The sequence below is a fragment of the Lipotes vexillifer genome, unplaced genomic scaffold (assembly GCF_000442215.2).
Source record: "Lipotes vexillifer unplaced genomic scaffold, Lipotes_vexillifer_v1.1 scaffold24, whole genome shotgun sequence".
NCBI classification, from domain to species: domain Eukaryota; kingdom Metazoa; phylum Chordata; class Mammalia; order Artiodactyla; family Lipotidae; genus Lipotes; species Lipotes vexillifer.
The window spans coordinates 1,208,597-1,230,738 of record NW_006782914.1 but is presented as its reverse complement, the minus strand read 5'-3'; the positions used below and the strand labels follow the sequence as shown (position 1 = coordinate 1,230,738).

General features: G+C 39.2%; 1 protein-coding gene across 2 annotated transcripts in view; it reads left to right on the top strand.

Moving 5' to 3' along the window:
• SLC27A2 (solute carrier family 27 member 2) overlaps positions 1-22,142 on the top strand; it is a 49,879-nt gene that overhangs the window by 1,793 nt on the left and 25,944 nt on the right. The window contains exons 2-3 of one of the 2 annotated variants that reach the window (XM_007455537.1): positions 16,144-16,353; positions 20,182-20,340. In XM_007455537.1, the coding sequence (XP_007455599.1) occupies positions 16,144-16,353; positions 20,182-20,340 (369 nt within the window). The remainder of the gene's footprint in view (positions 1-16,143; positions 16,354-20,181; positions 20,341-22,142) is intronic. The other variant, XM_007455538.1, reaches the window with a different exon arrangement.

Here is a 22,142-nt window from a genome sequence, read left to right as displayed (position 1 = left end):
GACTTTCCCTACGTTACGCTACCTTCCTCTACATGAATGGAAAGTGTTAGAGCTGGAAGAGACTAAGCATCCCTCTGCTCTCCCCCTTCATTTCATAGCTGAGGAAACTGAAGCAAGCTAAGGAGTTCACCTAGTATCACACAAAGATGAGATGTCTATTCACTTGTGGGAAACCAGGAAGCTTACACACCTGTTTCATAGGGCATAAAATAAACAATCCAAAATTTTTTAAAATGAAGGCTTTGTATAAAAGTTTAAAAGCAGGGGGATAATTTTAAAGGCAGCCACATTATTTGAAGGGGATGGCTTTTCCTAGAAAATTCCCAACAATTTCTAGTTGCCTGGGAAAAGAGACAACTTCACTATTTAGTAACTGGAAGACTCTTAAACCTATTACTTTACCAGTTGATTCAGAGGAAAGTTATATTAGCACAGTGATCTGTGTACCACTTCAGGAGGAATTTAAATACTTTTTACCTGCATATTATCCCAGGCCCTCTGTGAGGGACGTCAAAGACTGGGAGTTTTATTGACAAAGAAGCTTGGATTTAAATGACTATAATAGAGTTTGGTTCTGTAATCAAATCAGAAATACAGTCAGATATCTCCTTTCTCGCCCAGGCAACAGTCTTCTGTCATTGAGTATTATGCTTTGGTCAGCGTCCATGGAAAGTATAACGAAATTCTGACATTCAGATCAAATTTGAACAGACTTTCCAGTGGACCTACGGCACTCTCTACAATAAACTGACCTTTGAGAGAGGCCACACATTTGAAAAACATTCTGTTTTTCCAAATCACTGAGAGACCATTACACAGCATGCAGAATTACACTCTGATCTGAAACTCTGATCTACAAAGGGGGTAACAGAGTCCAAAGTTGCATTCTTGTTAATAAATGTGCCCATGCGTAAATGTGTTGAATGGACTGATTCTTAGAATTCTTTAAAGTTGGAAAGAATCTTAGAGATATTCTAATTTTATAATCCTCCAACTCTTAACGAGTGTGTTATACTGCAATAAAAAGTTTAGAAGAGTCACTTTAATGAGCGTAAGAATCACCTGGGAAGCTTATTTAAAAAAAAAAAAAAAAGGATTCCTGAGCCTCATCCCCCAAAAACACTGATTCGCAGGACTGTAGTGGGGCCCAGGAAAGTGTATTTTTATAGCAAGCCCCATGCCACCCCTAGATGATTTTGAAGCAAATCATCTAAGGACTAGGCTTTGAGAAACAATCAGTCTAGTTCGCACTTGTTTAATAGTTGAATGAACAAAGGCCCAGAGGGGTGGTATCAATTCCCTAGGGTCAGAGAGAGCTGAGGACAGAACCCAATTTTCTTCTCACTTCTAGGACACTTTTTATATTCTATTACACCATCTGAACATGGTACAGAAAGATGAAAAGATTTAGAAATGTTGGAGGGGTGACAGTTCAACAGGGTTTGATTCTTTACTTCGAATTTCAGCCTCAGGGCTCATGGGCTAGTAAGAGCTCTTGAGTTTCAGCTATCTGTCAAATTCTGGAGTGTAGGTAAAGGACCGGCACAGTGGTATTTATGATGAAGATTGATCCACTTGTCATGAATTTGGGGGACTCTTCACAAAGTTTAACAGGGCTCAACCTTATCCAGCATTTCAGTACCCAATTTTTCATCAGAACTTACTATACTTAGAGAAAGCTGAAGACTCACAAACACTTCCCTGAATCAAACAGAACCACCCATCTCCCAGAGAATATAATTTTCTCTCTGTGGTACATTTCAGGATCCTTCTCCGTAGAAGGGTACGGTGTATGTAATCACATGGAAAGATTGCCTTTAGCTATTGAAACCCACATAATGTTGTAGCTGATAGAAACCAATTTGTTGGGCCAGTAGTTTTTCAAGCAACTTCCCAAACATAGAATATGGGTAAAACAGCAAGCCATATTTAATTTCATACAACATAGGATGTTTTGTAAAAAGAAATTTTTTTAACACCCAAAAGGGCCCCCCAGATAGTAAGTTTGCTTTGTTTGCATTTATGCTAGCATTAAGATTGTCGCTAAGCTATAGCTCTTCTACTGGAAGAATAACTCATTCATCAGCTCACTGGCCAGGTCTGCATTGCACGGCTTGACATAATCATGCACAGCTCCCCCAGTGCTGGCACTACTCTTGTACAAGGCACTACTGTACAAGCTGGCACTACTCTTGTACAAGGCACTACTCTTGTACTTTAGTAACAAAGATACTATGTCTTTCAAGACTGAGATCCAGAGAGGTTATAAAATATTCCAGATTATCTTTGACCTGGTTTTGCAGGGTTGTGAAAAATAAAATTGGACCTCCTTTAAACTATGTGATAAGATAAAATGCTTCCAATAGTTTTCAAAAGTGTTGCATCATTGAAAGTTCCAAAACAGGAGAACATTCTAAAACTAGTGTCAGGACCAAGGAGAACTCTCATCAAACAAACTTTTGAGGTTAGATGGAGAAAAGCAGATGGCACAACAATTTTGATATCACATCAAGAAATATTTAGAGTCCCCGCAAGGTACAAGCTAGTTGCCATGGTGGGATGGGGAGAGAAGCTGAATTAGTTCAAGGATCTTACAGTCCAGTAGAAGAACTAAGCCAGATATACACAAATGATTGTGATGCCCAGGAGAATGTGATAAGTATGCTGGGAGAGCTACCGAGTGCTGTGGAGGAAAAAGAGCAGAGGGTAAAGGCTTCTTGGGGACACTGACAGCAGAGCTGGGCAACTGCACTTGTAGAGGGGGAATTCTAGGCAAGAGGAGCCCAGAGGCAGTTTTCATCAGGTCCCCAACACCAGTGAGGTGCTTCATGAAAGAGTTTTGCTATGTAAGGACAACAGCAGGCTGCACTTAAATAATAGTCATTTTGGGCTTCCCTGGTGGCGCAGTGGTTGAGAGTCCGCCTGCCGATGCAGGGGACACGGGTTTGTGTCCCAGTCCGGGAAGATCCCACATGCCGCGGAGCGACTGGGCCCGTGAGAGCCATGGCTGTTGAGCCTGCGCGTCCGGAGCCTGTGCTCCGCAACGGGAGAGGCCACAACAGTGAGAGGCCCGCGTACCGCAAAAAAAATAAAATAAAATAAAATAAATAATAGTCATTTTTAAGCTGTTTACTGAAGAGACTCTACTGTAGAGAAAATAGGGACTCAGAGAACCCAAGGAATGGCCAACAGCAGTGGCCTCACTTCCATGCAATGAGATAATTTTCTAGTGCAAACTTATTCAAGGATCAGGCCATAGAGATATCCTGTCTCCATTCCTCTTTCTGGGCTGCCCAAGGAGTAACTTAGATGTGTTGCTTCAATGCACTTTGTCTCAACGGCTTACAGTTTTCTCATATATCTCTGAATAATGCCCTAATAAGTAAATGTTTGTGGCATTAATGAGTTCCATCATTTTGGCTGGCTGTAACAGGCTTTCTTCTCCAAAGTCTAAGAACTATTGGGATGGGCATGACGGCATGAAAAATGATGTTAAAAAAATAAAATATATCCTAATCTGAGAAAATCCATTTAGACCTGATCTCCCCCAGGCCCAGCCTCTCCTTACCACAGACTTGTTTTACCTCCCAGTTTACTTCTGGCAGAGGGCTACAAGAGAGAGGTGCTCTCTCCAGGACTCATTGCCAGAGAGGGAGCTGGTGATGAGCACAGGATGGGCTGGGGAGAGTCTGTGTCTAGGATGGTAGAGGACAGAAACCCAGACATCCAATGAGGAGTATATTCAAGAGCTAGGATCCCAGCCAAGTAACCCAAGCTCTGAAGAGAGAGCTAGCTTAAAGATGTTCTCTAAAATTTTTCTTCTTGCCCTGCTAAAGGTGGCAAGGGGGATGGTTGTACATCTCCATTCAGAAGCAAAGGAGCACATTGCTGGCATATTTGGGGATGCTTATCAGTTTATTTTCTTGTTTAGAAACAAGGGAGTAAAGAGGTAAAAACAAAATTAACTCTCAATCATCTGTTTATGTTATTGAATCCGAAGAAGGATATAGCGTTTGAATTACTCTGCATAAGGAGTGTAATCGGCCAGTGTTGGAAAAGGACCCTCCCACAGCCTCTGGGAAAAAGGGAAGTACACAACTAGTAGACAGGTGACTTGGTTGCTTATGGATATCAAATGATTATGATTATGTAAGGCCTGGAATGACCTGGTAACCTCACGACGAGCCGTTACCCTTGATTCCAGGGCTATTTAGAACGCAAGATACTTTAACTAAGAGAAATGAAAAATAATACTAAGAAATTATATAATTATATAAATATGAGATGAGTATGTATCTGTTAAAAATCTGCTTACTCCTTCCTAGTGGGACTTAACCTTGATTAAACATCTTTCTGACCTCAGGGTGATTTGTGTTGTGGGGAAGAGGAGGGTATGCATGCCTCTATTTGAAGGGTGTTCTAGCACATCTTGTGGAGGTAAAGACTAGACACTAGGTTATTGATTACTATAATTCCAAACTGGAATTATAGGGATAGAAATGCAAAATCACAGTTACAAATGGTATTTTTAAAACTATTTTCAGTCTCTAAGAGCTGTGTTAGAACCAGTTTGTTTCAGTTGCCTTTCTGAGTGAAGAAAAGATAAGTTTTCAATTCTGATCTGTTCATCCACCAACCATTTCACATCATCCTGAAATTCTGGTCAAAACCCATCTCCTTTCATTGCCTTCTTTTCAGATCTTATTTTATTAGTAAACATTCCTGGGGTGTTTTATTTAACTAACTTGGTCAGTTACCCATTCAGTGATGCAATCTAATAGCAGAACAAGCTGCTAGATTGAATGCTTTTCCTATCAAAAAGCAGCAGGTTTAGCCAGTAGCATCTCCCCACTTTGATGATGAAGACTGATTCAGCTCACCACCTGCCCTCTCCCCCTGCTTTCTAGGAATGGGTCTGTGTACTCAGAAATTTCTCTTCTTCCCCTTCTTAAAAAAAAAAAAAAAGGTTATGGGTGAGGGAGGAAAATTCCTATGCTACCCTGATTTTTTTTCTTTTCTTTTCAACAAAATGAATTTTAAGGGGGAGCAGTGATTTCATAATCAGCCGATTTTCCATCATCCAAAGATGTACTACTTTCTCTGAGGTTCTATTGCCATCCATAAGCAGTGATTTCATAATCAGCCAATTTTCCATCATCCAAAGATGTACTACTTTCTCTGAGGTTCTATTGCCATCCATAATTTCGGCCTAGACTAATAAGGAAGTGACAGATCCACTCTGTACCCTTTAGGCAACTTTCCTTGAATCCTACTTTTCATGAAGCTTAAGGTTATGCTCTTCATCAAATTATCCATATTACTATGTAAAGGCAGATCCACATGCTTTAACCAGCACTGAGCATGTCAAGTAGACAGTGTCTTACGAAAAATCAAGGCACTTTACCAAAACTTGAACTTGAATGTCTAGTACAAGGAGGTGGGACTCCTAGAAGCCTGGTATAATTCTTTTCATTTTGTATATAACCTTCCATACATAGACTCACTGAGCTTCTGTCCTTGTTTGTAAAAACAGGGTTACCATCATCTATAACACAGGGTCATTGTGAAAATTATGCGAGGTGATGTATGTAAAGCTACTATACAAATTTTTCTCCACAAATGAAATTTGTAAATCTTTTATCACTAAGAATGCAAGTTGTGGTGGATGCTGTGATATGCTGCCCAAATCCCCACTCCAGGACTGAGGTACTCATTCCTCAGCTGCTGAAAGCATTGGTAGCTGACAGCTGTCAGCTAAGAGCCTTTCCAGGGCTTGCCCTTGGTTGAAGAAAGCTGCTTTGCCCAAGGTCAAGCACTACCACCCCTAATCTGCATCCAGTGACTAGTTGGTGGGCAGGCACGGAGGTAGAATCCACTTCACTTCATTTGTGACAACCTGAAGGGCCATCCCGGGCCCAGAGTCCCTGTAGGATCAATTGAGGGAGGCCACTGTGTGACTGCATCACAGTGCAAGTTCTCCCTCTATCCAATCTACTTCCCATGCAACCCCACAGGTGTCATTCCTGAGAGCACTCCTACACACAAATCTCAGAGTCCCAGGGAGCTCAACCTGCGCCAAGTAGATTTATTTGATCTTACATGTCCCTGTTGATTGCCACTTTTATCTTAAGTAAGCAGACTTTACAGTAAGAATTACAAAAAGAAATACACATGTGAAGCAGAAAACATGGGGCCCAAGCATGTTTAGAAAAGACACTAAATATCAAATACATAGTTAAAATGAGTTGCATTCACATCCAGAATTTCCCTTCAAATTTCAGTTTATATGTGTGTGTATAGATATGTTTATATAAATATTAGCATCTTTAGTTTAAGGGAAAAAGGCTGCTACCATAGGACATATGAGGTATGCCCTGACATGGCTGGTGAGCCACCGGAACCTCAAGTCAATGTCCAAATGCAAATTCTGCACCGACAGCCCAGAAACCACGTAGGGAAATTGTGTTGGGCAGGGGCAATGGCCTTTCCTTCACATAAGCTGACCTCTATGAAAGGTCAGCGCTCACAAACCAAAAGCCTGCAGAAGGCAAGGTAGGAACATGAGGGAAGTAGAGGATACAATTTGCCAAATTGCATGAACTGTGATCAAGCATGATACCTGCTTAATTACATCTCCTTTTACTTTTATTATTACTATTATTAATTTTTGATATATCACTAATGCCTGAGTAAATTTTCTTTTAAAAAATTACAGAAAAGGGCTTCCCTGGTGGTGCAGTGGTTGAGAATCCACCTGCCGATGCAGGGGACACGGGTTCGTGCCCCGGTCCGGGAAGATCCCACATGCCACGGAGCGGCTGGGCCCGTGAGCCACGGCCGCTGAGCCTGCGCGTCCGGAGCCTGTGCTCCGCAACGGGAGAGGCCACAACAGTGAGGGGCCCACGTAACGCAAAAAAAAAAAAAAAAAAAAATTACAGAAAAAATTAAAGTCCCTTTTGACCTATAATTTTTCTCTCATCAAGAGTGTTACCAAATCTAGTCTATTCTACTCCCAAACATCTTTAAAATGCATCTACTTCTTTCTACCCTCTGCTGCTACCTTAATGCAAACAAGCTTGCTCTACCAAATGGTCTCCCTACCTCTGGTCTTGCCCCCTCCAACCCATTTACCTGACCTAAGCCAGGAACCTGGTCCCAACCTACATCCCAGTTTCTTCTCCCAACCTTCTTTCCCTCCTATTCTACACTCCAGTCAGCTTTATCCTCTTTTAGTTACTTTGGCACCATGCTGTTTGCATCTGGGTCTTTGCATAAGCTGTCCCCTCAGCTACAAACAGGCTCAGTCAATCTCAGTGGATCTTCATCTTGCCAACTCCTGCTCACGCTTCAGATCTCAGTTTAGATAACACTTCCTCTGGATTGTCTTTGTGCCCCTCCGCTATGCTTCCAAAACACCACCTCCCTCCCCTCCTGTGACACCTATGACACCTTATTTTAATGGATTATTTCTTTGTCTGTTACTTCCCCCACTAGACCTGGGCTCTATGAAAACAGGGACAGTATCTGGTTTACTCACTGCTGTATCCAGTGCTTAGAACCATGCACATAGGGAACAGTCTTTAAACAGATGTTGAATAAATGTTGGGAAAGAGAGAGGAAGGGAGTGAGAAATAATCCCAGTAACTTATGAACATACGATTTAACTCAGTAGCCTCAGTCTCAGGTGAAGGGAGAGAGGGAGAAAGATTTCTTAATTCTTTAAGTAGCAATAAAAGTTTTGTTTTGTTTTTAATTTGCTTTTGTAGTCCCTTACTTGTATGCAAGGCATACCTCTATCACAAAAATGATTTAATTTTGCATTTTATTTTATTAGAGGTTTATCAACTCACAGTATTGCAATATCTAAATCCTTTAAAATCAACAGCTTTACCTTATTCCTCTGTCTCTTCCACATTGACTAATACAATACGTTGTGCAGATTCTCTCAACTGTAAACATTTATTGGGAACTTATCTAGTGGTGGAGGGGTTGCCAAGATGATTATGTTATAATCCCTTAACCTCAAATTTTTCACTGTCAAATAGAGGAGAAAAAGAACTGAAGCGTGTCACACTACGTACTAAACACATGTGATAGAAGTATATGCAAGCTCCTGTGGGAGGGCCATAGAGCTAAGTACAAAGAGGCTGAGTCTTGAAGGATAAGCAGGAGTTTTCACAATGACCGGGAACCGGAGGGCATTCCGGGCAGATGAAACCACCTGGACAAAGATAGTAAGATGTGAGAATTATGGGTACACTCACTTCACATAGATCAGTGTGGTTAGAGGAAAGGGGACAAGAGGTAGATAGAAGGAGATGCCATCAGAAAAGTTGGGGAGGGGGCCATAGACTGTGAAGGACCTCAGGACCTCACGCACTGCATAGAGAGTGGCTTCTGTCACAAAGGAAGCCATTGAAGGATTTTAAACAGGGCAGGAACAAGAAGTTGGGGAGTGCTGTCACTGATATTGGAAGCAGGGAGAGGTTAGAGGCAAGTAGATCGGTCAGGAGGCTACTGCAATTATCTAGCAAGGAAATAATGAGGGTCTGAACCAAGGCATTGGCAAGGGACATTAGCACTCCAGTACTGTTTTTACAACAGTAATATTTTTGATGATCTTCTCAAAATACTGAAGAACTACAGAGCAGTCAAAATACAAGAGGAGAGAAGAGTTAGGAGAGAAGAGCAACAAACGGGAGAAGCTGATCTGATGGAGGTTGAAAATAAATTGACGTAGGGACTTCCCTGGTGGCGCAGTGGTTAAGAATCCGCCTGCCACTCTCTCCACCATGTAAGGACACAGCAAGAAGATGGTTATCTGTACACCAGGAAGAGAGCACTCACCAGAACCTGACCCTTGTCGTACCCTGATCTTGGACTACCAGCTTCCAGAACTTTTGAACTCTAAAAGAAGGTAGGTGGACAATCCTGCAGCCTGTGGAACAGAAACCACATTCACAGAAAGACAGACAAGATGAAAACGCAGACGGCTATGTACCAGATGAAAGAACAAGATAAAACCCCAGAAAAACAACTAAATAAAGTGGAGATAGGCAACCTTCCAGAAAAAGAATTCAGAATAATGATAGTGAAGATGATCCAGCACCTCGGAAAAAGAATGGAGGCAAAGATCGAGAAGATGCAAGAAATGTTTAACAAAGACCTAGAAGAATTAAAGAACAAACAAACAAGATGAACAATACAATAACTGAAATGAAAACTACACTAGAAGGAATCAATAGCAGAATAACTGAGGCAGAAGAACAGATAAGTGACCTGGAAGACAAAATGGTGGAATTCACTGCTGTGGAACAGAATAAACAAAAAAGAATGAAAATAAATGAAGACAGCCTAAGAGACTTCTGGGACAACATTAAACGCAACAACATTCGTATTATAGGGATCCCAGAAGGAGAAAGGACCAGAAAAATAATTGCAGAGATTATAGTTGAAAACTTCCCTAACATGGGAAATGAAATAGCCACCCAAGGGCAGGAAGCGCAGAGAGTCCCATACAGGACAAACCCAAGGAGAAACACACCAACACACATAGTAATCAAACTGGCAAAAATTAAAGACAAAGAAAAATTATTGAAAGCAGCAAGGAAAAAACAACAAATAACATACAAGGGAACTCCCATAAGGTTAACAGCTGATGTCTCAACAGAAACTCTGCAAGCCAGAAGGGAGTGCCATGATATACTTAACGTGATGAAAGGGAAGAACCTACAACCAAGATTACTCTACCCAGCAAGGATCTCATTCAGATTCGTTGGAGAAATCAAAAGCTTTACAGACAAACAAAAGCTAAGAGAATTCAGCACCACCAATCCAGCTCTACAAAAAATGCTAAAGGAACGTCTGTAAGTGGGAAACACAAGAGAAAAAAAGGACCTACAAAAACAAACCTAAAACAATTAAGAAAATGGGCATAGGAACATACTTATTGATAATTACCTTAAATATGAATGGATTAAATGCTCCAACCAAAAGACACAGTCTTGCTGAATGGATACAAAAACAAGACCAATCTATATACTGTCTACAAGAGATTCACTTCAGATCTAAGGGACACATACAGACTGAAAGTGAGGGGATGGAAGAAGACATTCCATGCAAAAGGAAATCAAAAGAAAGCTGGAGCAGCAACACTCATATCAGAAAAAACAGACTTGAAAATAAAGAATGTTACAAGAGACAAGGAAGGACACTACATTATGATCAAGGGATCAATCCAAGAAGTAGATACAACAATTATAAATATATATGCACCCAACATAGGAGCACCTCAATACATAAGGCAACTGCTAACAGCTGTAAAAGAGGAAATGGACAGTAACAGAATAATAGTGGTGGACTTTAAACCTCACTTACACCAATGGACAGATCATCCAAAATGAAAACAAATAAGGAAACAGAAGCTTTAAATGACACAATAGACCAGATAGATTTAATTGATATTTATAGGACATTCCATCCAAAAACAGCAGACTACACTTCCTTCTCAAGTGCACATGGAACATTCTCCAAGATAGATCATGTCTTGGGTCACAAATTAAGCCTCAGTAAATTTAACAAAATTGAAATCATATCAAGCACCATTTCTGACCACAATGCTATGAGATTAGAAATGAATTACAGGGGAAAAAAACATAAAAAACACAAACACATGGAGGCTAAACACTACGTTACTAAAATAACCAAGAGATCACGGAAGAAATCAAAGAGGAAATCAAAAAATACCTAGAGAAAAATGACAATGAAAACACAACAATCCAAAACCTATGGGATGCAGCAAAAGCAGTTCTAAGAGGGAAGCTTATATCTATAAAAGCCTACCTCAAGAAACAAGAAAAAATCTCAAATAAACAATATAACCTTACACCTAAAGGAACTAGAGAGAGAAGAAAAAACAAAACCCAAAGTTAGCAGAAGGAAAGAAATCATAAATATCAGAGCAGAAATAAATGAAATAGAAACAAAGAAAACAATAGCAAAGATCAATAAAACTAAAAGCTGGTTCTATGAGAAGATAAACAAAATTGATAAACCATTAGCCAGACTCATCAAGAAAAAGAGGGAGAGGACTCAAATCAATAAAATTAGAAATGAAAAAGGAGAATTTACAACAGACACCACAGAAATACAAAGCATCCTAAGAGACTACTACAAGCAACTGTGTGCCAATAAAATGGACGACCTGGAAGAAATAGACAAATTCTTAAAAAGGTATAACCTTCCAAGACTGAACCAGGAAGACACAGAAAATATGGACAAATCACAAGTAATGAAATTGAAAGTGTGATTTAAAATCTCCCAACAAACAAAAGTCCAGGACCAGATGGGTTCACAGGTAAATTCTATCAAACATTTAAAGAAGAGCTAACCCCATCCTTCTCAAACTATTCCAAAAAGTTGCAGAGGAAGGAACACTCCCAAACTCATTCTATGAGGCCACCATCACCCTGATACCAAAACCAGACAAAGAAAAAAAAAAAGAAAATTACAGACTAGTATCACTGATGAATATAGATGCAAAACTCCTCAACAAAATACTAGCAAACAGAATCCAACAACACATTAAAAGGATCATACACCATGATCAAGTGGGTTTTATCCCAGAAATGCAAGGATTCTTCAATATATGCAAATCAGTCAGTGTGATACACTATATTAACAAATTGAAGAAGAAAAACCATATGATTATCTCAATAGATGCAGAAAAAGCTTTTGAGCAAATTCAACACCCATTTATGATAAAAACTCTCCAGCAAGTGGGCATAGAGGGAACTTACCTCAACATAATAAAGGCCATCTATGACAAACCCACAGCAAACATCATTCTCAATGGTGAAAAACTGAAAGCATTTCCTCTAAGATCAGGAACAAGACAAGGATGTCCACTCTCACCACTATTATTCAACATAGTTTTGGAAGTCCTAGCCACGGCAATCAGAGAAGAAAAAGAAATAAAAGGAATACAAATTGGAAAAGAAGAAGTAAAACTGTCATTGTTAGCAGATGACATGATACTACACATACAGAATCCTAAAGATGCCGCCAGAGAACTACTAGAGCTAATCAATGAATTTGGTAAAATTGCAGGATACAAAATTAATGCACAGAAATCTCTTGCATTCCTATACACTAATGATGAAAACTCTGAAAGAGAAATTAAGAAAACACTCCCATTTACCACTGCAACAAAAAGAATAAAATACCTAGGGATAAACCTACCTAGGGAAATAAAAGACCTCTATGCAGAAAACTATAAGACACTGATGAAAGAAATTAAATATGATACCAACAGATGGAGAGATATACCATGCTCTTGGATTGGAAGAATCAATATTGTGAAAATGACTATAATACCCAAAACAATCTACAGATTCAATGCAATCCCTATCAAATCATCAATGGCATTTTTTTCAGAACTAGAACAAAAAAATCTTAAAATGTGTATGGAGACACAAAACACCCCAAATAGCCAAAGCAGTCTTGAGATAAAATAAACGGAGCTGGAGAAATCAGACTCCCTGACTTCAGACTATACTACAAAGCTACAGTAATCAAGACAATATGGTACCGGCACAAATACAGAAACATAGATCAATGGAACAAGAATGAAAGCCCAGAGGTAAACTCAAGCACCTATGGTCAACTAATCTATGACAAAGGAGGCAAGGATATAAAATGGAATAAAGACAGTCTCTTCAATAAGTGGTCCTGGGAAAACTGGACAGCTACATGTAAAAGAATGAAATTAGAACACTCCTTAACACCATACACAAAATTAAACTCAAAATGGATTAGAGACCTAAATGTAAGACCGGACACTATAAAACTCTTAGAGGAAAACATAGGAAGAACACTCTTCAACATAGATCACAGCAAAATCTTTTTTGATCCACCTCCTAGAGTAATGGAAATAAAAAACAAAAATAAACAAATGGGACCTAATAAAACTTAAAAGCTTTTGCATAGCAAAGGAAACCATAAACAAGACGAAAAGACAACCCTCAGAAAGAGAGAAAATATTTGCAAACGAATCAACGGACAAAGGATTAATTTCCAAAATATATAAACAGTTCATGCAGCTCAATATTAAAAAAACAACCCGATCCAAAAATAGGCAGAGACGTAAATCGACATTTCTCCAAAGAAGACATACAGATGGCCAAGAAGCACCTGAAAAGCTGCTCAACATCACTAATTATTAGAGAAATGCAAATCAAAACTACAATGAGGTATCACCTCACACCAGTTAGAATGGGCTTCATCAGAAAATCTACAAACAACAAATGCTGGAGAGGGTGTGGAGAAAAGGGAACCCTCTTGCACTGTTGGTGGCAATGTAAACTGATACAGCCACTATGGAGAACAGTATGGAGGTTCCTTAAAAAACTAAAAATAGAATTACCATATGATCCAGCAATCCCGCTACTGGGCATACACCCAGAGAAAACCACAATTCAGAAAGACACATGCACCCCAATGTTCATTGCAGCACTATTTACAATAGCCAGGTCATGGAAGCCACCTAAATGCCCATTGACAGATGAATGGATAAAGAAGATGTAGTGCATATATACAATGGAATATTACTCAGCCATAGAAAGGAATGAAATTGGGTCATTTGTTGAGACGTGGATGGATCTAGAGACTGTCATACAGAGTGAAGTAAGTCAGAAAGAGAAAAACAAATATCGTATATTAACGCCTATATGTGGAACCTAGAAAAATGGTACAGATGAACTGGTTTCCAGGGCAGAAATTGAGACACAGATGTAGAGAACAAACGTAGGGGCACCAAGGGGGGAAAGCCATGGGGGGATGAGGGGGGTGGTGTGATGAACTGGGCGATTGGGACTGACATGTATACACTGATGTGTATAAAATAGATGACTAATAAGAACCTGCTGTATAAAAAAATAAATTCAAAAAAATTCAAAGAAAACCAGCCTGCCAATGAAGGGGACACGGGTTCGAGCACTGGCCGGGAAGATCCCACATGCCATGGAGCAACTAAGCCCATGAGCCACAACTACTGAGCCTGTGCTCTAGAGCTCGCAAACCACAACTACTGAGTCCACGTGCCACAACTACTGAAGCCCGTGTGCCTAGTGCCGGAGCTCCACCACAAGAGAAGCCACCACAATGAGAAGCCTGTGCACTGCAATGAAGAGTAACCCCTGCTCTCCGCAACTAGAGAAAGCCCATGGGCAGCAACAAAGACCCAATGCAGCCAAAGATAATAAATAAATAAATTAATAAATAAATAAATTTATTTATTTATTTAAAAAAAAAAAAAAGAACTGAGGCAAAGTACATTAAGGAATGATGGCCAATAGAAACTCCAGGAGAAAACTGTTCAAAAAGGGAAAGATGATTATGGTGTGTTACTTGGCTCTGCAGTCATATTTACAAATAATTATATTGTCATAATCTTGTCAATCCTGATGATTGGTTCCAGAGCTTCTAGAGCCAACACACAGACAAAGCTAGGAAGACAGAATTATAGTCTCAGAATAGATGTAAATACCATTAACCCCAACAATAAAGTGAAGATAATAACTGTTGGAGGTGGACAAGGGGGATAGGGATCAAAAATGATAAGTCAAGAGGGAGCAGGAAAAGCACATAATTTGGTGATGGAGAAGTGATTGCTAGAAGAAACAGCTAAAAAAACCTGAAAGTCATTGCCTCTAGGCAGCAGGTTTATTTGTGAGATAAGGGCCTGTTGATTTTCATTATAAACTCTTTTGTACTATTTGATTTATATTTGTCAGGTGTATGATTGTTTTGGTTAAAAAGTTTTAAAACTTTTAAAATGCATCTATCGAAATGATATCTCATGTCTTGATGGAGACGTCATACATAAACATGTGAAAAACAAAGCATATAAGATGAATCAGGTTTAGCCTCCCTAAGGTAATTCCCTGGGATATTGAGTCACCTTCCTATTAAGGATAGGCCTATTCACTTCAGTTATCACCATTCAAGACAAAAAAGCTTAAAGACCATCTCATCTTATGGTTTAGCGACACAAAAATCCAAGTAGCAAATCTGAAATGTGGTTTGCATATTACATGAATGCCTTTTAAATTTTTTGACCTAGGGCTTCCCTGGTGGCGCAGTTGTTGAGAGTCCGCCTGCCGATGCAGGGGATGCGGGTTCATGCCCTGGTCCGGGAAGATCCCACATGCCGCGGAGCGGCTGGGCCCATAAGCCATGGCTGCTGAGCTTGCGCGTCTGGAGCCCGTGCTCCACAACGAGAGAGGCCACAGCAGTGAGAGGCCCGTGTACAGCAAAAAAAAAATGTTTTGACCTTGACCCACTGTAAAAACTACATTTTTGTGTGACTCAGCACACACACACTCACATAGCTGAAACAAAACTTAAAAAAAAAATACCTCTTCCTGTGTGTGATATGCTCTGAAATTTTCTATTTCATTCTGTTTTATTTTTTAGAATAGTGGTCACTTTAAATGATTTTAACAATCCACTGCTGTATTATGACCCATAGTTTGAAAAACATGCTAATCGATCCATTTTTTCTTAGGCCAGAGAATGTGCTTTTGAGATTTGGAGCTTATGTCTCAGATCAGCTGAACCTTCCTAGTAGAACTACTTGTTGCTGATATGTAAAAAAATGTGTTATATAAAGAAAGTTAGCTTCTATCATCTTTGTTAGTAGCATGGCTCCCCTCTTTTCATTTCTCTTTTTCCTTAAAATTTTCTTTTTTTTAATCACTGGTCCTGTGGGGCACATATTAGGAATAACTATATAACTATATATATATATATATATATCAGATATGCATAAAAGTCATACACTTACATAATCTTGGTTTTTACCCATATGTCCATTTGTTTGCACTTGCCATGTAAAATACAGACTTCAGCCAACCATCTGCTGCTTATGAAACCATTAAAATCCAACCTCCCCTCAAATATTGGGATCGTGGGATATTTTTAAATTTGGTAAATTCCATGTTAAAAATTCATAACTCTAAGCATCACTATATCTACATGTTTTAGCAAGTTTAGGGAAAACAAAATCACTGCAAAATTTATTGCACTAATAGACTTGAATGAACTAATTTAGTTTGTTTGGATTTTTTGTCTCATTAAATTAAGAACTACAAGAAGCTGTTGAAGAGGTGCTGCCAAGCCTGAGAAAAGATAATGTGGCCATCTATTATGTGAGCAGAAGTTCTAACACCGATGGGGTCGACACTTTCTTAGACAAAGTGGATGAAGTGTCAACTGAATCCATCCCAGAGTCCTGGAGGTCGGAAGTGACCTTTTTCACTCCTGCCTTATACATTTATACTTCTGGAACCACAGGTAAAAATAAAGAGAGGATTCTCCAAGAAATGGACCTATCCTGAAAGTGTTAAATGTTAGGTTAGATTTTCAAATGCTCTCTTTCTTCGGCAAAACTTATCAGATAACTAACACTTCAGGGGATTTAGCTCTTTGCCTGTGGGAACTGATCTTGTTTCATAGCACATGAAACCATTTGGGTTTCTCTAAGCTATGCATACCTCCCCCTACTTGGTGTACAGAACAGATAAAGAGGTTAACCAAGAACTACAAAAATAGTTATGATGATGGATAAGATTTGGCACTGAATAGATTGTTGGAATTTTTTAAATGATTGCTGCATTTTGATTATATTATATCGAGTCCATATATAATGTACAACCAATTATAAATGGACCACCAAAGAAGACTGCAGAACAATAATGGGGTTATATTTATACAAATATTTTGACCACTATCTTTCCAAGCAACACTGACTTGGAGCTGTTTGGTGCTATGGGTGTAGGATGGCTCTTAGCTGAGGGCCTAAAATAGTGTATTTCATCAAATCTAAGATGCTTTACACCTTCAGTGTAAGCTGCACCATTATTTTGTAAGCCACTAAGAGAAAACACTGCCAATTATCGGTGTTGCTGGAACCTGCTACATGGAACAGGCAATATTAAAGGTAGGATGTCCTAGGTGCTCTTTTAGGAGCTTTACGGCATTTGTTCATACAATTCTCCCACCACTCCCACCCACAATTGCAGGTGGATACTACTCTTATTCCTATTTTACAGATTCAGAAACCGATGCTTAGAGAGGTTAAGAACTTTCCAAGATGAGAAGTAGAAGTGTCAGGATTCACCTTGGTAGGCTGGCTCCACAGCTCATGCAACTGACCACTCTGCCAGAACACCTCCTAGTTCATCCATTTAACAGCTATTTGGTGTCTGCCTATTCTAGGCCAGGGGAAATTTTATCAAAACGTAATCAAATGAAGCCTGAGTGATATATTTAAGAGGAGGGCAGGAAGCTAGCCCCAGCATGCTAATTATTAATATTGGGAAGTTGACTATGTGAATCATTTATCTCTTTTGGTTAAAATTTTAACTTAAGCAGGTAATACAAACATGCATTCTCCTTGTAAAATTCCATTAAGACCGTACAGAAAACCTGAACGAACTTTTTGGCCAACCAATAGATAAGGGTTCCTTTGAGCCTCATGAGGAGGGGTGGCTGGGGATGACCTATTAAAGCTGATTCCCAGAGCATAATGTCTGTCACTGTTTTGTCAAAAGTTATATATCACCATGCCAACAGAATGGTAGGATGACACAGTTAACCAAATGCTTCCACTACATCCAGACACTACCTTAATATATGGAAATTTTACCCTCATTTTTTTTTTTTTTTTTGCGGTATGCGGGCCTCTCACTGTTGTGGCCTCTCCTGTTGCGGAGCACAGGCTCCAGACGCACAGGCTCAGTGGCCATGGCTCACGGGCCCAGCCGCTCCGCGGCATGTGGGATCTTCCCGGACCGGGGCACGAACCCGTGTCCCCTGCATCGGCAGGCGGACTCCCAACCACTGCGCCACCAGGGAAGCCCTACCCTCATTTTTAATAGAATGGTAAAACTAAACTGAAAACTTTGGTTTGGGAAATAATTGAGATAAAACAAGCCCTTTTAGTTAGTGACTGGGTGTTCTAGTCTTAATGCTATATAGGTAAGTATATAGTATTAAGACACTTCTTCACAATTGTAGGTTTTGACATCAAATATAAAACCCATTTTAGGGGAAAAAGAGAATAAGCAGTCTTTAATCCTATAATTCAGAATTTAGATTTAATTGGAATATAATTGGGTTGATGTTTATGTTACTTTTCTTCTTCTCTCTGAATAAAATATTTAAGTTACTCTTCCAAACATTAATTAAAAGAATTCATTCAAGCAATCAGAGAACAAAATGTTTTCCTTGTTTCTCAAAGGCAGTCAGTAGCACAAAATTATATAATAGTTACCAGATATTCTTATTTCTTCATTAAAATTTTTAATTAGGAAAGTCTCTGAAAGTACTTCAAACCAGCAAAGGATGTGCATTTCTTTTTGTTCTTTTTTTTAAAATATAATTCAGAGCTTTTACTATCTGGACAATTTTTTTCCAAGGTGAATACAATTGATTTATTGATGCTTTCTTCTGTTTCAACAAAGACCATGAATTGTGAATTGTGTTTATGATGATGGTAGTTTGCCAGCCATACTACTTTGCCTTATAACAAATTACTTTTATTCAGGCAATATCCAGCTAAGGTACCATCAAATATTGAAGCATCTGAATCTACAGAGAATTGCCTTCCTCTTCCCAAAGCCAGTTTACCCACTCAGGTCTTAAACTCTAGCCCCAGCCCCTTGGTAATGGCTTCATGCCCTTCCCAACTGAACTGACTCCCATGGGAAACAATATAAGCATACTCTTTCAATTGAGTCTTACAAAAAACTTACATAAATTATAGTTAAGAAAATGCAAATGTACTTAGTGTAATAAAACTACACTGAGATACCATATTTCACCTTTTAGATTGGCAAAAATCCCAACATTTGAAAGGATACCTTGGAAGGGCTATGAGGAAACAGGTGCACTCATGTATTACTGATGGGAGAGTAAATAGGGACAGCCCTTATAACAGGCAATGTGGCAGTGTCTATCAAAATTACAAAGACATGTCTTTTGACCTAGCAGTCTCACACCAGCAAATTTATCCTACAGATGGAGCATCATTCATAGTCCACAGTGCCATGTGGACCAGGTTATTCACTGCAGCATCATTTGAAATCGCAAAATAATATGAATAAATTATAACACACACACAAAGGACTTGATGCAGCTGAGAGAGAGAATAAATGAATGAAAAAATAGGGGAAAGTTCTACATACAAATATGGACAGAACTCCAAAATACATTAAGTGGAGCAGGGACAAGTGCAGAAAAGTGTGCTTTTTTTAAAATGGGGGAAAGGGCAAGAACATATGAGCAAATGAGCTTATATTTGTATAAAGAAACTCTAGAACAGTACATAAGAAATTCATAAAAGTGGTTATGAAGGAAGGAGATAGGATGGATAGGTTACTTACTCTTTCTGAATCTCAGCTTTCTCATCTGCAAATTAGAGAATATAATTCTACTTATTAATTATGAGAATTAAATGAAATTTTGAAAATACAGTTGACACTTGAACAATGTGCAGGTTAGGGATACTGACCCTCCACACAGTTGAAGATATGCGTATAACTTATAGAAGGCCCTCCATATAGGTTCCTAGGTATCTGCAATTTTTCATTCATGGATTCAATCAACCATGGATGCATTTACTATTGAAAAAAATCCTCATATAAGTGGCCCCGAGCCGTTCAAACCCCTGTTGTTCAAGCATCAACTATACCTTGCAAGGTGGTAGACCCAGAGCAGAAATTCAATAGACATTCTTTCCTTTTTTCTCAACTTACTACTGTGATAACCATCTAACTCAGAGGTCAGCAAACTATGGCCTGTGAGCCACAAACAGCCCCACCACCTGTTTTGTAAATAAAGTTTTATGGCAACAGAGCCAAGTTTGTTCATTTTTGTGTGTGGCTGCTTTCAGCTATAATAGCAGAGTTGAGTAGTTGCAATAGAGACTATGACCGTGCGAAGCCTAAAACATTTACCATCTGGCTCTTTACAGAAAAAAATTGCCAACTTCTGGTGTAACTGAATGCAATCCTCTAATCACCAGCTGATGAATCTTCCTAAGCCACATCTCTCTCCCAGACCACATGTCTGTGAATGACCACTCTTGGTTCACTCATGCCTTCTCTTGTGTTTACAAAGGTCTCCCGAAAGCTGCAATGATCAATCATCTTCGCATTTGGTATGGAGCCAACCTTGCTACTACCAGCGGGGTAACAGAGAATGACGTAGTCTATACCACCCTACCCTTGTACCACAGTGCTGCGCTTTTGATTGGCTTACATGGATGTATCCTGACTGGTAAGCCTTTTCTCTCAACAAGGTGTTGGAGCGCAGTACACATTCAATGTGCTCATAAGGAAAAGTAATACAAAATTTGCTACTTTCCTGTGTGCCCAGAACAGTGTTTAATTCCCTGTTGATAACTAGCTTGCTTGGCTCACAATAGCAAGCATCCAAAAGAATTTATAGGGAATTCCCTGGTGGCCCACTGGTTAGGACTCCATGCTTTCAATGCCAAGGGCCCGGGTTCAATCCCTGGTCGGGGAAGTAAGATCCCACATGGCCAAATAAATAAATAAATAAATAAAAAGAATTTATATTTTCTCATGCCTGCTTGTCTAGTAATATAATGCTATAATTGTTCAGTATATCAAAGAGGAAACTTCTTTAAAATATTTTAGGTCTTTATCCAGGTTAAGGTACTTGATCCTTTGATTCCATAAATAATTCTCCTATGTAATTTCTGTCTTCAGAAATCTGCATGTTGATCTCCATTAGCACCTGATTTAAACTTCTCATTCAGTTGTCCCATTCTACTTCATTCTTCCCTACTCCTGCAGGTCCTCAGCTCTGGTCAGAATACGTAGGTTTCCATCTGTTCTCTCTACTTCTGAAACTTTACCATTTAAATTAGAATTTCCATCCTTTCTCCTGTCAGTAGGATTTCTGCCCTTTGTGTATATAAAGTCTCAGTCCAATATCCACCTCTTCCAGGAAACCACGCCTAACTTTCTAACTAAGCTAAAAACCTTAATGTTTTCTGCCATGTGACATTTTATTTTAAATAATTGTTTATTATATATAGTAGCATATATGCATATGCATATACAAATACACATATGATTCTCCAAGCCTCTGCTCCTTTCCCTCATCAACTTATTGATCAGCTATAAAACACTTAGCCCAGCATCAGTACCAGTCTCCAAATCAGCAAGGAATGCCTGGGTCTGATCATATTGTTGGGCCCTTCAAGAACAGGGTGACTCTGAAGCTCTCGTACGGACAAATCAGTCACTCACACATTTGCTTAAGCACAATTGATATATTCTAAAAAAGAAAATATAGTATTTTTTTAAATTTCTCCTAAAATATTGGACTTTTGTATATTTAGGAGTAAAAATAAACTAATAACGTGAAAAATATTTGTGACATTTTTTCATTTCACTTTACTACATTTCATACCTATCGTTAGATTGGATATGATAGATATATTGCTTTTACCCATTGTATTAGTTTCCTATTGTTACTGTAATAAATTACCACAAACCTAGTGGTTTAAAACAACACAGGTTTATTCTCTTACTGTTTTGAAAGCCAGAAGTCCTAAAATCAAGATGTCAACAAGGCTGCATTTCTTCTGGAAGCTCTAGGGAAGAATCCATTTTCTTGCCTTTCCCAGTGTCTGGAGGCTGCCTGCATTCTTTGGCTTGTAGCCCCTTCTTTCATTTTCAAGCATTTCACTCCAATTTTTTGTTTCTGTCATCCTTTCTCCTTCTGCCCTTGATCTTCATGACTTCCCCTTATAAGCACCCTTGTGATTACATTGGGCTCTCCCAGACAATCGAAAACAATCTTCCCATTTCAAGATCCTTAATTTAATCACATCCACATAGTCCCTTTTGTCATGTAAGGTAGCATAGTTACAGGTTCTAGGGATTAGGATGTGGATGTCTTTGGGAACCATTATTCTGTCTACATCACCCATCAAAGAAGAATATTGCCTACTTGCTGAAGACCCTGGCTATCCATCGCTAATAAAACTGTCAGGTTGGGCTTCCCTGGTGGCGCAGTGCTTGAGAGTCCGCCTGCCGATGCAGGAG